General features: G+C 43.1%; 1 protein-coding gene across 6 annotated transcripts in view; it reads left to right on the top strand.

Moving 5' to 3' along the window:
• LOC129840272 (nck-associated protein 5-like) overlaps positions 1-21,896 on the top strand; it is a 189,379-nt gene that overhangs the window by 132,738 nt on the left and 34,745 nt on the right. For all 6 annotated transcript variants that reach the window (XM_055908029.1, XM_055908030.1, XM_055908028.1 and 3 more), the window contains 4 exons: positions 4,631-4,735; positions 6,140-6,328; positions 16,672-20,276; positions 21,289-21,394. In XM_055908029.1, the coding sequence (XP_055764004.1) occupies positions 4,631-4,735; positions 6,140-6,328; positions 16,672-20,276; positions 21,289-21,394 (4,005 nt within the window). The remainder of the gene's footprint in view (positions 1-4,630; positions 4,736-6,139; positions 6,329-16,671; positions 20,277-21,288; positions 21,395-21,896) is intronic.

The raw sequence follows: 21,896 nt of genomic DNA, 5'->3' as shown, positions 1-21,896 counted from the left end.
GTTGCCTTTGCTGGAGTTGTGTTAACTGGACTGCCTGCACAGTATTCCTATTCTGGTTAATTTCTCATTGGAGTACGAGAGCCATGTTTTGTCTTAGCTTAGCCAATTCCCTGCTATACGTTACCTGTATCCTCTGACTAAGGCAAGACCAAGCCTTGAGTGCAGAATCAAACGTAGATAAGGAAATAGGTAGTAACAGAGAAGGTGAGCTCCCTCAGTGCGCCTCCGTCCTTGGCGAGATCACACTTCCACGCGGTCAGGTACAGTGAGGCTAGCCCTAAGAGACACAGAGATGGGGGAGCTGTCCGCCCCTATGTCCCCCCTCCCTCTCCCCACCCTTCCCCATCGGAGACCTTGTGACACTATTGACTGAATCATTGATGACTGTGCTGAGGAGGTGTAATCCTGCACCCCTACGATAACATCAGCCCCCCTTCTCTTCTCCTGACACTCAACTACTCCCACCCCCCTGTGTGGACAGCCTATACCCTGGAGAGGAGCGATATGGCTTCAGAGAGGACTACATTTCTATTACGGGCTTTATGGTGAGAGAGACGCCATCTGGCATGTTAAGTCCACTGTAAAGGACAACCTGGACTGAGTCAGCTACAGGGGAAGAATTCTCATCTACATATAAAGTTTAGGTCATAATGGCAAGTTAAGCAGTTTTCAAGAAAAGACTTGGTTTAGAACAAGCTGTAGTAGGTATATTTTGCATCTGTTAATTCACAGTTATGTACATGATAAGAATATGATATTCAAATTCAACTACAAATAAGCAGAACGTGTTTTAAAACCTTTTCATTTAATTACTGTCACTTACCTTTAATACTCAATTTTAAGTCTTTGCATAAATGTGTAAGCAATAAACAAGAATATATTTTATATAAACATTTGATTACGCCTAACAAACTAATTTAAAACTATTAAGCATCAAATGTGCAGGAACTGTGCAAAAATAATGATTAAATCAAATTGATTAGAGGCTCAACATGCTGTTTATGTACTGTACTTCATTCCCATTTAATCCAGTTTAAACAGCTCTATCATTATTTCTATTTTTCATAAGTTAACTCACGACGGAGAACAAGAGAGCACATTGCGTCTAATCCTTTTCCACATCCCCATCGATCGCGACCACTCTGGACCAATTTGACTTGGGCCAAGTTATAAAATACGGAGCGTTCCACCGAGATGACCTCAAGGTTCAGAATTTCCAGAAAATAGTCAAACTAGCCTATCTGCTGTGAAAGAGTATTGATGCCATGTCCCTCCAGGTCCCTGCTAGCACACAATATGCTGTACAGTACTAGAGAACCAGACAAGATGTAATGAGAGCATGACATGGGCACCATTTATGAAAATAAAATATATACTGTCAAAATTGAGTATATTAATTTAAACAATTAAAACAATGTTTTCTCCAGTTGCTGCAGATATACAACACTGCACGATGGGTCGAGCAATTTCAACTCAATTGAAATTTCACACACAAACACAGTTTTTATTCTTCTAACCTCATGGGGACATAAAATGCATTTTCATTCAGAATCCTATTTCCCCTTAACCCTTACCCTAATTGTAACCCTAACTCTAAACCTAAGCTTAAAATAACCTTTGTCCTCTTTGGGACGTGGGTAATGTCCCCACGAGGGAGATTTTTCCTAGTTTTACTATCCTTGTGGGAACTTAATGGGATTTTAGATCCCCACAAGGTTAGAAGAACCCACCCACACAAACACATGCACATCAAAATACAAACCAATTACTTTTACAAAAACCCATTGGAAATCAATATGATTTAATCCATTGGAATGTTGCCATTATAGCCTATCATCGTTTAGATGGTCTGCAGGATAGAGTCCCCTTAAACTCAGTCCAAATGGGTCTGAGATTACGGAAAGAGAAACAAGAGGGAGGATTAATTTGGCACTCTAGGGAGATAAAGGAATCATCTAAACGTGATTTAATTCAGATCTCCAGTTTACATCCATGTTCCCTTAAACAAGTTCCAATTCCCTCTAATTTGCACATATAAATGCATCTACAATTAACTTGGAACTATTTCCATCCAGTTCTCTGTGCTTCGCAGCGGGTGGCTCACACACAAGCAAGCCTTTGCAGCTTTTCAAACTTGATCGATAGGAATGCGATGCATTGAGATTCGATGTCAAGTCAACCCAAACGAATGTGCTTGTACGTCCTTGGAAGTGTTTCTTTAGCCTAAGGGACAGCATGTGTTGAAGACACATGTATTAGCTGGTGTTCTACTACTGAAGCCTCGCTTCACATTGCATGACGTGTATTACACTAGTGCAGCAGTCATCACAAATGTTATATGACATATTGAGCCGTATAAAGAAGTAGACCTGTAGATACCTGGGAGGTCTATACTGCCCTACCAAAAAGGCAGTAACCTCTCATTTGGTTGAAAATGAGTTAATGTCATTTTTATTACATAAAATACATGTTTAATCAGGTGGACCAGTATTCTGCCTCTGTTGGGTTTTGGAGAAAATGGGGGTCATGTTAGCAGTAACTGCATAAAGTTACTGTGAAACCAAGGTAAATAAAAGCAATCTTTCTCAGTTCCACGCTATGAGCAGTTACTTCCTTTTTGCTTGATGGGGCAGTATAGGTATCTTTCCGGTGGCTTTGGTTAGTTGCTTTCAGTGAGATTGTGACTATTGATCCTCTGACAGTAGTCCATGGATGTTCTGAACACAATGTTCAAGTGGCCATTGTCAATGCCCAAGGCTGGGTTTATGAAACAAAGGACTAGGATTGTTATCCCTCTCATCATGAATACATTTTTTCTTGGAGATTTCAAAAGAAAACTGGTTACAAGGGGCTGTCATCCCAAGTAAAAGGAATATGGCTTCCAGGAATATGGTTTCCACCATAGATATAAATACAATGCAATAGTGTATCTATCTCTATGGCTTTCACACTGCAGTTTGCAGGAAGGCTTGTTAGCTCGAAGCCTCCGGGACCCCAGGGCTCGGCCGGTGTGTTGATCACTAGCACTGAGACTGATTTTATTGCAAGCTTTTCGACTTATTGTCTGTCTCTCTGTTTCTGTGTTGGATCAGTAGTGAGCCGGTGTCTTCATTCCAAAGGCTAGTTCCGGAAGGTCACCTCCTTACTGTAGCTCTGTCCCTGTTACTCAGTGTAACGGTAGATAGCACATACAAACTCTAGAATGTCAAAATCTTGCATCGGAATCTCACACTTAAACAGGTGGTAACATGGATGTTTGTATGAAATAATGGATAATGTGATAATATGGTTTGGCCTTGGGCAAGGAGTTTGAGATCAGTGCTTCCTGAATGACACAGCTGTGTAGCAGGGAGTTGGCGAGGTGTGAAACTATTGTTTAATAAACACGTGTCCTCTGTGATTTAGTAGAGGAGTGGCTTTATACTCAAGGAGCCATCTGGGTAGTCTGAGTAGTAGAACAGAGATGATGCGAGGTAGAAATTGCGTTTCTATTGTTGTACTAAGAAATGGAGTAAACCCGTATTAGGTTAGGCCTGTCATATTGTATACTCTCTCCCTGTCTTTTTTATTCAGATATACTTTATTTATGTTAATAAAGGAACATTGTGGGATATCGCCCGCATCTCCAACTAATGTCATGCAAATAATCATTTTCATAACTTTCAAATGATTGGGATTAATTGTGGAGGACACTGACGGAAGACTATAGATGGATTTAAGCTAATATACTATACACTAAAAGTTCCACGAGGTGAATCTCATCGCTGCAACGCCGGCAGCGTGAAATCCTTCTGGCGGTTATGTTCATCTAGAGTGGGCGTACACAGCACGGGAAGGAAAGTTAGTGCAGTGTACATGAATCTGGCAATTGTATTTCATTATCGAGATGGAGAAATTAAAATAGATATGAGCCTAGCAGAAAATATCCTCCCTCCACGAGTATTAAAGTTGCCTTTCGAGCGGAATGTGGCATAAATGGAGTGTTTTGTTGCAGCACATTTGCCGTTAAGTAGATGCGAGCACAGGGAACCGGGCAGTAATTAGGTTGGAGGATTAATATGTGAAAATGTAGTTGGTTTTGTATCCTTCCCCTGTGAACGGAAACCAAAGAAAATAATGGATCGCAAAATACTGTTTGAATATGAATACAAAAATCGAAGGAATCCCTCGCTCCCCAATGCAATTATTTCCCATTCACATGAATTATTCTTAACAGATGACATTAATGGCATTGATTCTAATACTATTGAAGAGTGCCCTGCATAGATCTCAGTGGAGGGAGAAAGAGGTTTACTTTCAAGCCCTGGGAAAGTGCGGCTGAACCAAAGCCTTTTTGAGACCTGCTCAAATGTGATTTTTTTTAGGGTTTTCGTTGTGAGATTTGAATGAAAATGATTAATATTTGATGGTAGACTTTCTATTGTATATTCATTAATCTACTACTGGAAAGATTTGATTGATACAGAACACCAATATGAAATGCAAAATAGCACGCAATATAATATAGTTGTTTGATTGTCACATTATTCTGTTCAGTTGAATGTGTTAAATGCCTTCTCTATGTAGTTGATATATTTCTGTAGAGTAGTAGAGACATTCAGTAAGACCTTGTCCTTTCTTGTCCTTTCAGAAACTCCACTCTCGGATCATGGATTTGTCTGCCTCTGATCTCCTCCTGGAGCCGGAGAGGAGCAAAAGCTTCCTGCTATCCAGGAACACTGCCTCTCCACCTCATGTAAGATTGATGGAAAACAAACCAATGGCATGTTCTTTTCCCCCCCAGCCTCACCCATATGAATTGTCCAGGCATCATAACTGACGTATAGCCCAGAGAAATCATTAGGGAGGATTAAAATACCAGATCTAACTATTTGGGGATTTGATCCTCTGTTCTCGGTAAGTCGAGTTGGCAGTATCACATTCTTATAGGTATAAATCCTTGTCATGTTACCAGAGGACCATCGATTGAGGCTCGTCTTCAGTAAAAATGAGTCTGCGGGATAGTGTAGTAGATTAGTCATGTTATACATTATGTATTAAGGTCTTAAAATGAATTCACTCTGGTCTTGTGTCCTTTTACTCCATAAGGACCCAACCTGATAAACCTTCATATATAGTATAGAAAATTGTGGCAAAAAATTAAGTGAAAAATTGATAGTATAATAATGTTGAAATCTGATCATGTATTTACGTGTTTGCGACAAGATAATGAGGGGAAAGAAGTGATGTGAAAATGTGATATACAAATTTCCTGGACCAATTAGTTCGCTTCCTATTATCTCTCTGACTGAACAGTTGATTAGAATTCTGAATCGACATTTGTTTGGACAGAATTGTGGAATAGGACTGATGCAGAAAACATCTGTTGGGGAGATTGCTTCTGAAAGTATGATGGATCATTTGCATCTCACTGGCTAATTATAGAGTTTGAAGCAGTAGCTGTCGTAACACTTAACAAGACTACTGAAAACCCCAGAAAGTCTCACACATAAAAAACAGCCACCGGTAGTCTAACTTAAAACAGTCAACAGGTATGCAAAATAGCATTCATGTACAAACAAAAAAACGGTGTGTGTTTGGATAGCCTTGTATAATGCACCAGTGATTCAATATTGCATAGTCATAGATTCCCGGCCATATTCTTACCTTCTGACATCATTACCATCTCATATGACCCTGTGAAGCTCTCTGTGACACTCACCAACTCGCTCACCCCCGTTCACCCCTACCACCTGTCCTCCAGCTGTTCCCTTATCTCCCTGGGTAATTAGCTTTCACTGGAGCCCATCAGCTGTCACCCCTAGCTACTAACCCAAATCATGCTCCTCCCCTGGCATCAGCCCTGTGTCTGTGTCCCAGACTAGATTTGAAGCCACTCAAGACACAAACACTGGAGGGTGATGGGGAAAGCCTTTCAGTTAAAATACAATATAACACGCTGTATGGGTCCAGAACCAACTCTTTAGCTTCTAGACTGAGAACCTGAAATATGGCTTGTGAATCAGAGTGTTTTTGTAGCGCTTTCCTGCATCTCTCATAATTGTCTCTACCTTTTCTACCCTAATCCCCTTTATCCAGACTCATTAATGTATGTGGCACTAAATCATGACTAATGGTGTCTTTGGAATCCGTCCTGCAGGATGTCCAACTGAACGGAAAGGCGGGACTTCCTGTGGCCAAGTGTCTGAGCCAGCTGAGTCTGACGGTGCAAGCACCAGTCTACCCACGCAGCAGCTGTAGCAGCAGCGAGCTGTCCCTGTCTAGCGCCTGCAGTGAATACTCCAGTGGATCCTATACCTGGAACGACGGACGCTCCTGTGGGAAAATGGTACAATGACCAGACCAACCTCTCCTCACTCTGTCTCTCTGTGTGTGTCGGTCTGTCTCTCTCTATTTTCTTTGTCTCTGTCTCTCTCATTTTTTAACTTTATCAATGTGGGGTTTCAATCAGCTTAAAAGAAATCTAAGTAACACATGGCTGAAGTTTTAGAACACCTAGTCATACAAGAGTTTCCTTTATTTAAATTTTTTTCTCCATAGTAAAGACATCAAAACTATGAAATAACACATGGAATCATGTAGTAACCAAAAAACTGTTAAACAAATCAAAATATATTTTTGATTTTAGATTCTAGAAAGTAGCCACCCTTTGCCTTTATGACAGCTTTGCACACTTGGCATTCTCTCCACCAGCTTCCCCTGGAATGCCTTTTCAATAGTCTTGAAGGAGTTCCCACATATGCTGAGCACTTATTGGCTGCTTTTCCTTAACTCTGCAGTCTGACTCATCCCAAACTATCTCAATTTGTTTGAGGTCGGGGGATTGTGGAGGCAAGGTCATCTGATGCAGCACTACTCTCCTTCTTGGTCAAATAGCCCTTACACAGCCTGGATGTGTGTTGGGTCATTGTCCTGTTGAAAAACAAATGACAGTCCCACTAAGCCCAAACCAGATGGGATGGCGTATCGCTGCAGAATGCTGTGGTAGCCATGCTTGTTAAGTGTGCCTTAAATTCTAAATAAATCTAGGGGGATTGGAGGGACGCCATGTGCGACTGACGTGTTTTCCGTTTGCTCCCGTGGTATTTTTAAAGTTTATGTGAATTTTGCAGCAGAACCGTATTTATTTTCATATATTATTTTGGTGATCCCTTCCCGGCAATCGCAATCGCATCACTCAAAACAACAATGGAGTCGCACACTACAACGATTGCAGCACTGGAGACCTTCGCTACAAATGTCTCCGACTTAACTACATCCCTGGAGGCTGACGTGAAACGCCTAGCTGCGGATTTGAAAAAGGTGAAGGAGAGCTGTGTAAGTTTGGAGGGATTCTCTCGCCGCAATAACCTGAGACTTGTATCAGTCCCAGAGTCAGCGGAAATGCCTCGCGCCACGGATTTCGTTTCTGGGCTGTTGAAGGATGTTCTTGCCTTAGATGAAAAGCCCCTGATTGATCGTGCCCACCGGTCGCTGCGCCCAAAGCCCCGGGATGGGGAGAGGCCCCGTGACATAATTCTTCGAGTGCACTTTTTCCATGAGAAGATGGAGATTCTCCGACGAGCCCGCAATACCACTCTGAGCTTTCAAGGACAGAGCTTCTCCATCTACCAGGACTACTCCCCCACTGTTTCCAGGCAGCGCGCAGCTTTCGGACAGGCCAAACGACTACTTCGGGACCATCCAGGTGTGAAGTACGGACTGCGATTACCGGCCCGTTTATGGCTATCTCATGATGGTAAAGACTACACATTTGAATCTCCGGATGAGGCTCTCTCTCACATTCAACGTCACATCAAGAAGTCTTGAACTTGCTCATAGTTCAGCAACTGTTGCATGCGAACTGTGGATAGTAAGTAACCCACCTGTGGTACAATTATGTTTAGCTACAACATGCTAATTTTGTATAGTTGGGGAGTTGGCGTACCCATTCAGGCTTATTTGATGTGATCTAATGTTTTGATCATCTAGTGTGCTTGCCTTACAAGCATTCAGTCATTTTAATTTCATTGTATTGCGGTTTTACTATACTCCTGTGTTTTCTAGGCTGTCTTGCTCACCTATTCAGTCTGTTTACATAGTGTCTCAGTGACTCAAAATATTCTTGGTTATTTGCTTACTGCATCCGTTTGCATTGACCCAGTAAACAGTAAATGCTTCCCGAGGCGACACGTTTTTTGGGGTCTTCACTTAAATTTTAAAAGTTCTGAGCGTCATTTATGCCCAGCAAGCGTTCAACGTTGCGCACATGTAGTTTTTTGGTCTTGGTTGTAAGCTGTCTCAGCATTCAACTAGACAACTATTATAATAATAATAATTATTATTATTATTATTTTTGATTGTCTTACTACGATTTCCTTACTTCAAATTAGGTTTTCGGCTGAGAGCCTTTATACATTCTATTTATTTTCTTTATTTTCTCTCTCAAATGCCTGTTATAAGACTGGGAATATAATTATATACATCTACAAGTGGTGCTTTTGTAATTTCGTCTGCACAAGGGATTCACTTTAATTTTTTTTATTTAAAAAATGATTATCTCTTTTTGCTGTTTGATCCACTAACAAAACACGACTTTAAAGAGCGGGACTGTGGGTTTAGGTTTAAGACCGCACTCTCACAGACATACTGTGCGAAGAGAACATGTTCTATTTAGGCTTGTACCTCGTTTGGGGAGGTACTGTCTGGGATGGGGGGAGGGGGTGGGGGGAGGGGTTGAATTGTTCAGTTCTAATGTTGTCATTCTGTCTATTTTGTTTTTTTTTCTGTACTTTTTCCAAACATCTACCACCGTACATTATTACTCTGAGACAAGTTATTCTGGGGTTTTTGGGCGCTCATTGCTTTTCCATTCTATGCTCTAATGACAGGGTTGTATAACGGGAATGCCCAGAGGGGCCGAAACAATGCGATCAAGTACATTTCGTGGAACACCAAAGGGGTTAATAACCCAGTGAAGCGTAAGAGGGTGTTGACACACTTAAAGGGTTTGAATGCAAATGTTGCATTTCTACAAGAGACTCACTTGAGGACTGGTGAGCACTTTAGGATGCGTAGGGACTGGGTTGGTCAAGTGTTCCACTCTAACTTTCATAGTAAATCAAGAGGGGCTGCCATTTTGGTTGATAAAGCCACTCCCTTTGTAGCTTCTGAGGTTATCGCTGATCCTAAGGGACGATACGTCATAGTAACCGGTAAACTGTTTTCTACCCCTCTTGTTTTGGCTAGTGTTTATGCTCCCAATTGGGATGACACAAGTTTAATTTCTTCCTTTTTGTCTGCTATACCCAATTTAGATTCTCATTTGTTGATTTTAGGGGGGGATTTCAACTGCAAAATGTCCCCAGTTCTTGACAAGTCCTCACGAACAACTACAGGCCCATCTAAATGTGCCCTACTTATTCAAGCCTTTCTTCAGAAATATGCCATGTTTGAGGCCTGGCGTTTCCTACATCCTACAGATAGACAGTATTCCTTTTATTCTCATGTTCATCAAACATACTCCCGGATTGATTACTTCTTTTTGGACAAAAAACTTCTGCCTAACCTTCGGCAGTGTACTTACAAGAGTATTGTTATTTCTGACCATTCACCATTAGTGCTTGAACTAGAGTTTCCCCAGCGACCTCCTATGTGTTATCAATGGCGTCTTAACCCCATTTTACTCTCAGATAAGGAGTTTGTCAATTTCATTTCTTCTGAAATCACCTTATTCCTAGAAACTAATTCAACACCAGGTATGTCCTGCTCTACCATATGGGAGTCTCTCAAAGCATACCTACGTGGCCAAATTATTTCTTATACAGCCAACCAAAACAGAGTTCGCTCTCAGCGACTTCGGGACCTGAGCGAATCCATAGCCACATTGGATGAGAAGTATGCCACGGTTCCCTCCTCTGATCTGCATAAAGAGCGCCAACTACTCCAATCTGAATTTGATGAGCTTTCTACCAGGCAAGCTGAACAGTTACTCTTGCGAGCTCGGTACAGAGTGTATGAACAAGGCGACAAGGCCAGTAAACTCCTTGCACATCAGATCCGTAAATCTGAGGCCTCACGTTTAATCCCACAAATAAGGACCCCGTCTGGTGCCACCACAGTTATACATAAAGAGATCAATGATCAATTCAAACTATTTTATTCTGCGCTATACACCTCTGAATCCCCTCAAGACCCTTTGCTGATTGATTCCTTCTTTAATGGCCTGAATATGCCTTCAATTGATACAGACACCCATGACTGTCTAGAAGAAGAATTTACACCTGAGGAGATTGCAACAGCAGTGTCCGCAATGAAAAGTGGTAAATCACCGGGTCCGGATGGTTTTCCAACCGAATTTTACAGGACGTTTTCTGGTCTGCTTTGCCCATTCTTGTCTCGACTATTTGCAGAGTGCCTAAACCTGTTGAGGATGGGGGCGTAGTTGAGACTATTTATGCTAATTGGGTAATTTTTGAAACGGCTTCCCACAAAATCCTTGATCGTACAATATGCATATTATTATTATTATTGGATAGAAAACAGTCTATAGTTTCTATAGGAGTTGAAATTTTGTCTCTAAGTGGAACAGAGCCCATTCTACAGCAATTTCCCTGACATGGAGTCAGATTTCAGAAATGTTGGCCACTGTTCTGAAGTCAGTTAAAAGGGCACTGTTATTGCTATGACTATACGGACACTTCTTACGTCTTCCCCTGGATGCCTTTACGTGATGACGATTCCAATGGGGTCGATTGCGCGTTCACAGGCACTACAAATGAAAAAACCCTGTAGCTAGCAAGTCTTTTCTTGGTGCGTAACGCGCGTGGAAGACACCGACCCGCTCCTGTTCCAATCATTAGTTTAGCCTGTTATATTTCTCCGGTCATCTTTTCACTCGTTATAGGAGTTAAAAACATCATAAGGTAGTTAATTTAAAGCGTTTTATAGCAATTTATATCCGTTTAGTGCGATTTTGGGACATTTATTTTTGAAACGATGTGAATAGCTGGGCACGCTTTTCAGTTCATCCCAAACGCAGTTGGCATTTCCACATGGCAAGAGGACAGCTTTCCACCAAAAGACGATTACTCCCAAGAAAGGATCCTTTGCCCAAGATACTGATGGAAGAACAGCTCATAGTAGGACATTTTTATTATGATAAATCGTGTTTCTGTCGAAACATTTTAGTGGCTTAGGACGCCATGTTTTTTGACGTAGCTTCGCTTGGCGCAAACTGTATTGAAAAGTAAGGATAAATTAAAAAATGTAATTCCGCAATTGTATTAAGAATTAAATTGTCTATCAATCCCTGTCCACCCTATATTTTTTAGTCACGTTTATGAGTATTTATGTATAAGAGTAGATCACTGTCTAAGTGGAGCAAGGACATTTTCTGACCAGCTGAGCTACATTTCACATTGTCTAACCATGATTTTGGTGGCTAAATATAAACGTTTTCGATCAAACTCTATATGGATTGTGTAATATGATGTTACAGGAGTGTCATCTGAAGAATTCTGAGAAGGTTAGTGAAAAAATTAATATATTTTTGGCGATGTTGACGTTATCGCTCACTTTGGCTAGAATCAATGCTGGGCTGCTATGTGCTATGTGCTATGCTAATATAACGATTTCTTGTGTTTTCGCTGTAAGACACTTAGAAAATCTGAAATATTGTCTGTATTCACAGGATCTGTGTCTTTCGATTCGTGTATGCTGTGTATTTTTACGAAATGTTTGATGATTAGTAAGTAGGTAAACACGTTGCTCTAAGTAGTTTTTCTATTCCATTTGTGACGGTGGGTGCAATTGTAACCTATGCCATCTACCTGAAATATGCACTTTTTTCTAACAAAACCTATCCCATACCATAAATATGTTATCAGACTGTCATCTGATGAGTTTTTTTGTTGGTTAGGGGCTATAAATATCTTAGTTTAGCCGAATTGGTGATGGCTACTGGTGTTGGTGGACAAATAAAAGATGGTGGATTATGCTAATGTGTTTTTAGGTAATAGATGTACATCTTTACATATTGTGTCTTCCCTGTAAAACATTTAAAAAATCGGACATGTTGACTGGATTCACAAGATCTGTGTCTTTCATTAGCTGTATTGGACTTTAATGTGTGAAAGTTAAATATTTAAAAAAAATATTTTTTTTGAATTTCGCGGCACTGGTTTTTCAGTGGGGGGGGGGGTGTGCCGCTAGCGGCACGCTGATCCTAGACAGGTTAATACCTCAAAGCTACCGCCTAGTCTTTATCAGGCTTCAATTTCATTACTATTAAAGAAAAACAAAGACCCCCTGGAATGTGGATCCTATCGTCCAATCTCGCTTTTAAACTGTGATTACAAAATCCTAGCCAAGCTTTTAGCCATCCGTATGGAAGGCTCGCTGCATCAAGTAATACACTCTGACCAGACTGGCTTTGTGAGAAATAGGCATTTGTTTTTCAATATTAGGCGCCTTATGAATATAGTGTACTCCCCTGCGTCGGAGGACCCAGAGGTGGTGGTCTCACTTGATGCAGAAAAAGCTTTTGACCGCGTTGAGTGGGATTACCTAACAGCTACCCTTTATAGATTTGGCTTTGGCCCCAAATTCATTGCGTGGATAAAGATTCTTTATTTTTCCCCCATGGCTTCGGTACGGACTAACAACTTGTCCTCTGACTATTTTCCCTTGCACCGCGGATCCAGACAGGGCTGTCCACTCTCCCCCTTGTTGTTTGCTTTGGCAATCGAACCTCTCGCCATTGCACTACGCTCTAATGATGCCATTCAAGGAATAATCCGGACGGGCTCAGAGCAGAAAGTCTCGCTATATGCGGATGACCTCCTTTTGTTTATCTCTAACCCTGATACCTCATTGCCACGCGCCTTATCTGTTCTTAAAAGGTTTGGATCAATCTCAGGGTACAAGCTGAATCTAGGCAAGAGTGAGCTTTTTCCTGTAAACAAGGCTGCTTTAAAGTGCTCTTTTACAAGTTCTCAGTTTAGGATTGTCCGGGATCAATTCACCTACTTGGGAGTTAAAGTGACAAGGAAATATTCAAATCTGTTTCAGGAAAACTTGGTTGCTCTAGCAGACAGTTTGAAACAATCTTTTACTTTTTGGAATGCGCTACCTCTTTCTCTTATCGGAAGGATTAATGTCATTAAAATGAGTGTGTTGCCCAAATTTCTATATTTATTTCAATGTTCACCCATTTTTATTCCAAAATCTTTTTTTATTTCACTGGATCAAACATTCATGCATTTTATTTGGGATGGCAAGGTACCACGGATTGGTAGAAAACATTTACAGAAGCCTAAGTCATTGGGGGGTTTAGCTCTACCAAATTTTCAGACATACTATTGGGCTGCAAATTTCAGAGCCCTTCTGTACTGGCTGCAGACTGATCCTACTGGCCCTAGACCAATCTGGGTCCAGATGGAGTCTGAATCGTGTAAACCTGCTGCACTTTCTTCTGTGTTGTGCTCGTCTCTCCCAGTGTCCCTAGGCAAAAGGTGTGTCAACCCAATTGTAAAGCAGTCTCTTAAAATTTGGAATCAGTTCCGTTTAGCCTTTGGCCTCCGAGGCTTTTCTCTATCAGGCCCAATCAATCAGAACATTTTATTTCCTCCATCTTTGAATGATGGGGCTTTTGGCATCTGGCACTCACTAGGCCTCTCCTCACTAGCCCAATTATTCTTTGATGATACATTTGCCTCTTTTGCTCAGCTACAGGAAAGGTTCAACCTCCCCCAATCCCACTTTTTCCGCTATCTCCAGACTAGGAACTTTGTCAGAGCTAACACACCTGAATTTCCCCATAGGCCTGTGAATACAGCTATAGAGAGTATCCTGGAGCTGAACAAGCTTCCTAGGGGCGCAATTTCAGATGTATATGCAATCATTCATGACTTACAGAACCCTTCTTTGGTGCCTTTAAAGACTCAATGGGAAAAGGATTTGGGGGAGGAACTTGGGGAAGACACCTGGGAATCTGTGCTGCGCAGGGTGCATTCGTCCTCTTTTAGCACTAGACACAGCCTCATTCAATTCAAGGTGGTTCACCGTATCCACTGGTCTGGGGCCAGACTTGGAAGAATATTCTCTGATTTTGATCCTACCTGTGTCAGATGTAAAATTGAACCAGCCACACTGTTGCATATGTTCTGGGGCTGTCATAAACTGTCAGGTTTCTGGGAATTAATATTTAAATGTTTCTCTGATATATATAACACTGTTATAGATCCCTCTCCCCTTACAGCCCTTTTTGGAGTACTGCCCATAGGCACCCCCCTGTCAAGAATCCAGTCGGACACTGTTGCTTATACAACTCTTTTAGCTAGACGGCTAATACTACAGAACTGGAAGATGGCAGCTCCCCCATCTTATAAATATTGGGTGAGAGATGTGTTGTGCTCTCTGAAACTAGAAAAAATTAAATTCAATTCACGTGGGAACCCCAAACTGTTTAATGAGGCTTGGGCTCCATTCCGGTCTTACTTTAAACAGTCCATCCTCTGATGGCATTCCTATTAAAACCAAAATAAGTCTGTATTTGACCCCCCTGTGACTTAGAGGTTGGATGAGCATTTCTCTGTGTTTTTTTCTGGGGTGGGGGTGGGGGGCATTAAGGTTGATGTGCTTATTGATTGTGACCTGCGGATGCCTTGTTCATCTTGCCCGGGCAGAGACTAAGGTGTGAGCTTGTTTTTCCCAGTTATTTTTATTTTTTAATTCTGTTCACGCCTACATAAAATTATTATTATTCATTTTTTATTTTAAAGCATTGTAAACTTTTTATTTTTGGTCCAGTGGATGGTTGGTCTGTGGCCTTGACTGTCTGTGAGTGGTTGCATTTCTCCACCCCATCCCTTGACTGTTTACAGGAACAATGGTGAGGTGTTTGCTCTGTCCCTGTACTATAGATTGCCCTTTAACCTTTTGTAGCCTTCTGCCTGGTGTGTTTAACTTGTCTAAAGTATGGTATCTTTAAAGTTATTTTTTTTATATGTATTATTTGTATTTTTTTCTAGTTGAGTATATTATTTATATTGCTTTGTCTTGTCTGTGTGTGTGTAAAACTTAATAAACAGAGTTTTCAAAAAAAAAAAAAAAAATCTAAATAAATCACTGACAGTGTCACCAGCAAAGCACCCCAACACTATAACACCTCCATGCTTTACGATTGGAAATACACATGCAGAGATCATTCATTCACCCACACCGCGTCTCACAAAGACACAGCGGTTGGAACCAAAAATCTCCAATTTGGACTCCAGACCAAAGGACAGATTTCCACCGGTCTAATGTCCATTGCTCGTGTTTTTTGGACCAAGCAAGTCTCTTATTATTATTGGTGTCCTTTAGTAGTGGTTTCTTTGCAGCAATTCGACCATGAAGGCCTGATTCACGCAGTCTCCTTTGAACAGTTAATGTTGAGATGTGTCTGTTACTTGAACTCTGTGAAGCATTTATTTGGGCTGCAATTTCTGAGGCGGGTAACTCTAATGAACTTATCCTCTGCAGCAGAGGTAACTCTGGGTCTTCCATTCCTGTGGCGGTCCTCATGAGAGCCAGTTTCATCGTAGCGCTTGATGGTTTTTGCAACTGTACTTGAAGAAACCTTCAAAGTTCTTGTGAAATGTTCCATATTGGCTGACTTTCATGTCTTAAAGTAATGATGGACTGTCATTTCTCTTTGCTTATTTGAGCTGTTCCATAATATGGACTTGGTCCTTTAGCAAATATGTCTATCTTCTGTATACCCCCCCCCCCCCCCACACTTTGTCACAACACAACTGATTGGCTCAAACACATTAAGAAGGAAAGTGTCACGCTGGTATGAATTATTCGGGAGACAGATGCAGGAATGCATAATAGTTTTTTATATTCCACATAAACTACAGCGTGCCCTGTAAAACAAACACAAATACAACACACAGGGTTGAAACCCAAACAAAAGAGCGAGGAGTACCTCGAATAAATAACACACGCGCACAATGATTAACACACGAGACGAGACCCGTAATTATCTGCGCAATCCACAATGGCACGAAAGCCAAAACACACAGCACAGCTACTCACACGCACCAACAGATATTGTAACAATAATCGACAGGACACTGGTAAACCAAGGTCACACTTATACAATTACTAATCACTGGGAATAGGGGCCAGGTGTGCATAATGAAAGTTCCGGAGGGATCCCTGACAGAAAGAAATTCCACAAATTAACTTTTAAGAAGACACACCTGTTCATTGAAATGCATTCCAGGTGACTACCTCATGAAGCTGGTTGAGAGAATGCCAAGAGTGTGCAAAGCTTTCATCGAGGAAAAGGGTGGATGCTTTGAAGAATCTGAAATATAAAATATATTTTGGTTAACACTTTTTTGGTTACTACAGGATTCCATATGTGTTATTTCATAGTTTTAGTTTTTTTTAATCAAAGCATTAAATATTTAGCTTGAGCCATAACCCAAAGTGTTTAGTATCTCTATTAGACCAGTTGAAAGGGAGCAAATTGCAGACTGAGTAACAGCTTAACAAAGTAATCATATGACTCCACAACCAACTCTCCTCTGAGAAGTACTAACAGCTCAAATGACGTGTTTGTGTGTCTGTCTCACAATCTCCAACTGTCCTCTCTGAGATCTGTAATAAAGACACTGTCTTTCTGTATTTCTCCTGCAGTCCTCTCTGACGTGGGAGAAGAGGTTGAGCCTGGGTTCCTCGGCCCCCGGGAACATCTGCACCCCCCTGGAGGAACAGCTCCCCACGAGGAGGAAGGAGAGCCACATCCTAGAAGGCCTGCGGAAGCTCCAGAGGAGAAAACCAAAAGGGTCCTCATCCTCCTGGGTCTCCAAGTCAGGCGACAAGGACTGCATGAACTCTAATGAGGGTATCTACTCTCTGGGGATTAAGAGTGGAAGCAAGGGAATCTCCAATGCCACTTATGTGGGAAGGACCACTGTCTCAGGGGTGGGGGGCAAAAGGTTTGTGTATGACTCTGATGATGCGGACGATGAGTCGCTACATTCGGCGTACTGCAGACGAGACAGCGTCCCCAGTAAGGAGGGAGGCTGGATGTACTTCAGGAAGCTGTCGCACAGCGTCTCGGACAGTGTGTGTAGCTGGGACAAGCTGAAAAACAGTGGCATAGTAGTGGATAGTAACTGCAGCATGGGTACAAAGCACCCGCCCGGCTATAATTCCAAGGAGCGGCCAGAAAAACTCAAAAGCTTCATCAATAGTTTCCTCTCCGGGGGGCGGACCTCGGCTGTTCTAAACCCCTCCCTGTTGCACTTTGACATCAGCCCCACAGAGGCTGAATGCCCCCTCCACCTCTCAGACACCGACCCTGAGGATCTGCACTCTGAGGTCAGTGACCACCGGCTGCCTGTTAGCCGGACAGCTGAGCAACTGCAGAAGGACATCAAGAGGCTCTCAAGAGATGCTGACAAGCTGCTTCCCGTACAGTGGTTGAGGAGGGAACCTGGCCGAACTCAGTCTGCTGATGGAAGGCCAAGGCCCTTCAGTCCAATCAAGCAACACAAGGGGGCTAAAACCCAGTCTGAGGAGAGTATCATGGCCATATTCGATGCTGACGGACAGCCCATTGAACTCAGTGCTCAGCAGTCCTCTGTTGGTGCTGGGGCTCGGAAAGAGATTCCTGGGAGGAAGGAGAACGGGGTTGCTGAGTATGCAGCACTGTCGCCTCATGATAGGCCCATTCGTCATAAGGTAGGCAACAACGGCAGCAATAGCAGGGAGGGAAGCCCAGAGAGGCTGCAAACGCACGTCACTCCACTGCGAAAATTGATAAAGCCGCCTTCCAAACGATCCAACAAAGGCCACTCTGTTCCTCCCATGAACAATGCTTCCACCAGCCCCAAAGCCATCAGCTCAAAGATCCCCAGCAGCCGGGGGAAAGGATCTCCACTGAAGGTTTCTAAGGGCTCCACCACAGAAACAAGCAACAGTGGACCAACCTCCGGATTCACAGCTCAGGAGTCAAAGTCCCCTTCTTCTCCTCCGGTCAAGATGTCCAGGTTCATCAAAGCTCCAGGCTGCACTACAAGCCCCAAGGCAGTGAACAACAAGCTTCCTGGCAGGAATGACTGGACAAAGGGCTCCTCATCTAGTGTTCCAACCGGCTCCCCACACCTCCCAAGAAGGCATTTGGACCACGTGGACTACAGGGAACAGCCTACCAGAGACAAACACTGTGAAGCCAGCAGCAAAACTGAACTCAGGTCCCCGTCTCCTCCCCCGCCCCCTGGCCGCACCACCTCCTTACTTATAAGACCAAACTATGATGGGTCACCTCAAGCACTTAAACCAGGGGCTCAACCATCCATGCCTACAACTGTTAGGGGGCCACCCCCGAGATACCACCCCCCGCCTGTACCAAATATGCAACATTCATTACCACCACCACCCTACAAGGGCCAAGATACCATAGACCTGGACGCAGGCTACGGTACCGCAATCGCACCTCAGAAACTGTTGGACAAATCGAGCCAGCAGCACCCTGCTTCAAATAAGACCCCCTCTAAAGGCACTTCGAAATGGGTCCCTACAAAACTCTACCTCCCCTCCTCAGCCTCAGGGCATGTGCCTGATCACCCTGAAAATGCACCTAAAAGCTCAAAGAATGTCCCTCCTCCCTCATACAACTCTCAACGTGGCTCTTCGCTTCAAAGCACATTTACAAGTCAGAAAGGTACCAATGACAATAGGCATCCTATGTTGTATAAGACCTCTAGTAGTTTTCCTGTAACTCTGCAGGGCCACCCTCAGTGTTCAACAGAACCTCACAGTAGTATGACTCAACCTCCCCAGGCAGTGGCAAATCCATCCGTCTCTGGAACTAGCACTCAAAATTTCACTGAAAAAGCGTCAAAGACACGCATTCCTATGGGCTTCAAAGCTTTTGTGAAATCGCCCCCCTCACTGCAGAAAGGCTCCACCACTATACCAGGAAAGCAAGAGAAGGAACACATCAACTTGGTCTCCAAAGAGACTGTGACTTCAAATGGTTTCGCATGTGAAGGTTTTCAGGCAGTGTATGTTGATTCATTAGCCATGACTTCCATCATGGAGACTAAGGGTGAGGTCCAGTGCATCATTCAGGAAGAGGAGGCACACACCACTGAGTTGGCAGAGCAGGAGGTTGGTGACAAGTCGGAATGTGACCGTAGACTGTTCAAGAGGTCCATATCTGTCACGACCAAACCTCACCTAAAGCCTGTCCTGGGGATGAACGGGGCGAAAGCTCGCAGCCAGAGTTTCAGCACACACTACATGGAAAAACCCAACATCAGCGTGTTGGACGGACATGTAAAGATTCGAACCCAGATCATCACCAACTCTGGAGAGAGGGGGAACTCGTTAACAAGACAGAGCTCGCTTGTAGAGGGCTTACAGATTAAACCCAGTAGCGGATCTGGGGAAAGTCAGGTCCGTTGCTACAGCCACAGGCTGAGCCACTACGGAGGTATGACAGGCTCTAACAGCCACCAGGGCCTTCCGGAGAGAGCCTCCAAATCGGGCTCCACTGGTGAAGGGCCATGGAGCACCTCAAAGGGGGAGAGCGTCTCGGCTCCAAATCAGAAAGAAGTGCGTAGCTTACCCCTCGCCGACCGGATCGGCTTGAAGAACACCCGAAATCCCAAGAAGGTCGCATCTCATCCTCAGTTTGAGTCGCCGGCCTCTCCTGTCTATAGCCCGGAGGCCACAGCAAAGGCTGGGAAAGTGCTCAGCCTCGGCAAACTAGACCTCGCGAAGAGCGTCAAAGTCCAGGTAGGCTGTTCCCAAGGAGCGATCGATAAGGGAGAGCAACCAATGAGCCCCACAGTCTGCACCATCGAGGAGAAGGTCATGATGGGGATTGAGGAGAATATCCAGAAAGGTCAGGGTCAAGAGAAGGTAATAGCATCGGAGACCAAGCAGAAGACCGGCCCGTCTCTGGCCAACTGGTTTGGCCTGCGTAAAAGCAAGCTGCCAGCCTTAAATGGAAAGAAATCAGACGCCACCTCCCCGAAAGAGAAAGATGAGAAAAAAGAGCTGAAGATTGGATCTGTGCTAGGAGGCAAACAGATGAAATCGGACAAAAAGAAGGACAAGAAGAAAAACGACAGCCAGTTCGAAAAGAGTCCAGAGCTGACGCTGTCGGAGAACAAGCTGAGCTCAATCATGGATCATTGCAATATTCATATGGGACAAATAGCCAATCAGATCCAGTGTTCTACAACCTACATTGGGAAAGACCAGTTCATGAAAGAGCTTCTTGGCAGGTTTGTATTACCGTAGTAACTTTCGTAAAAAAATATATTTAAAGTGTGTTTGCATAATTAGTCATGGGTAAAAACCTCCCAAAAATTACAGTGAATTGATCAGGAAAAAGAACACTCATTAGATAACTTGTCTCCGGTGATGCTGAAATGATTGCGGATTGTCCTTTTAACATTTCTCCAAGTGTTCATGCTGCTGTAAAATACAAGTCTTGCTACATTATGCATGCATGTAGAGGCAAAAACACACACAGCTAAACAGCAACACCAGCTGCCTCTTTGAGTTATGGTTCTACATAAGCACTTCCTAGCCTGGAATCTAGAGACACGGTCATCCCTGAGCTATCTTGGCTGGAAGAGTGCAGAATTACCACTCCTCCCATAAATGTATATAATACCTAAAATCTCAGCTGACAGATTTTATCAAGAGTAGTTACAAACATTTATCACTCAATGAGACTGGAGTCGGAAAGAGCAGTTAAAAAGAGGTTATTTTAGATCCTACGGTAGGGGGATAGCTATACTCAACAAAAAGATCAACGCAGCATGCAACAATTCCAACGATTTTACTGAGTTACAGTTCATATAAGGAAATCAGTAAATTTAAACAAACCAATTAAAACCTAATCAATGGATTTCACATGACTGGGCGGGGCACAGCCATGAGTGGGCCTGGAAGGGCATAGGCCCACCCACTGGGGAGGTCAGGTGGATGAATTAGCTTTGTAAAGGAGAAATACTCACTAACAGGGATGCAAACAAATTTGTGCACAAAATTGGATAGAAATAAGCTTTTTCTGCATATGTACATTTCTGGAATTTTTTATTTCAGCTCATGAGACTTGGGACCAACATTTTACCTGTTGCGTTTAAATTCTTGTTCAGTGTATATGGAGGCCATATTGAGTGAGAACAATGGAATTTATCAGCCGGGATCTCTTTCCACCTACACAGTTCATATGAAATCGGTTAAGCAGACAGACAGAAAATGAATCAAATCATGTTTCCTATACAGGAGTGTGAGGAAGGGCGACTCCATCGCTGAATCTCTCCCTGGCATCTCCATCCCCAAGAGAAACAGCGATATGAGGGGAGATTTGGAGATCTGCTCCGATACAGCTGTGAGTGAGCAAGGGGTCCTGTAATGAAACGTTGCTAGGCTTCTAGGATATTGCATGGGTCTCTCACTCTACTGCGCCCTCTCTCACTTATCTGTCCATCTTTCCTCACAATCTCACCATTTTCTCACTATTTCCTCTAACCTCAGTATCCACTTTCTCCATGCTCTCATGCTGGTCAGTTGTTTATTCAATTGTACATATACTCCATTTCATTTACTGTTGCCATAACTTTTTCCATGTCGTATGTCTAGTTTGTGTACACACCTGCAAATTCCGCCAACCTTCACACAGGCACACACACACACACACACAAATATGAGAGCACACTAAAGCAGCTAAGCTACAGGACTGTTTGCTAGCACAGACTGGAATATGTTCCGGGATTCCTCCAATGGCATTGAGGAGTACACCACATCTGTCATTGGCTTCATCAATAAGTGCATCGATGACGTCATCCCCACAGTGACCGTACGTACATACCCCAAGCAGAAGTCATGGATTA

This window comes from Salvelinus fontinalis, chromosome 41, assembly GCF_029448725.1.
Source record: "Salvelinus fontinalis isolate EN_2023a chromosome 41, ASM2944872v1, whole genome shotgun sequence".
In the NCBI taxonomy this organism is placed as follows: domain Eukaryota; kingdom Metazoa; phylum Chordata; class Actinopteri; order Salmoniformes; family Salmonidae; genus Salvelinus; species Salvelinus fontinalis.
Note: the sequence above shows the minus strand (reverse complement) of the source record. Positions and strands in the feature narration are given on the sequence as shown.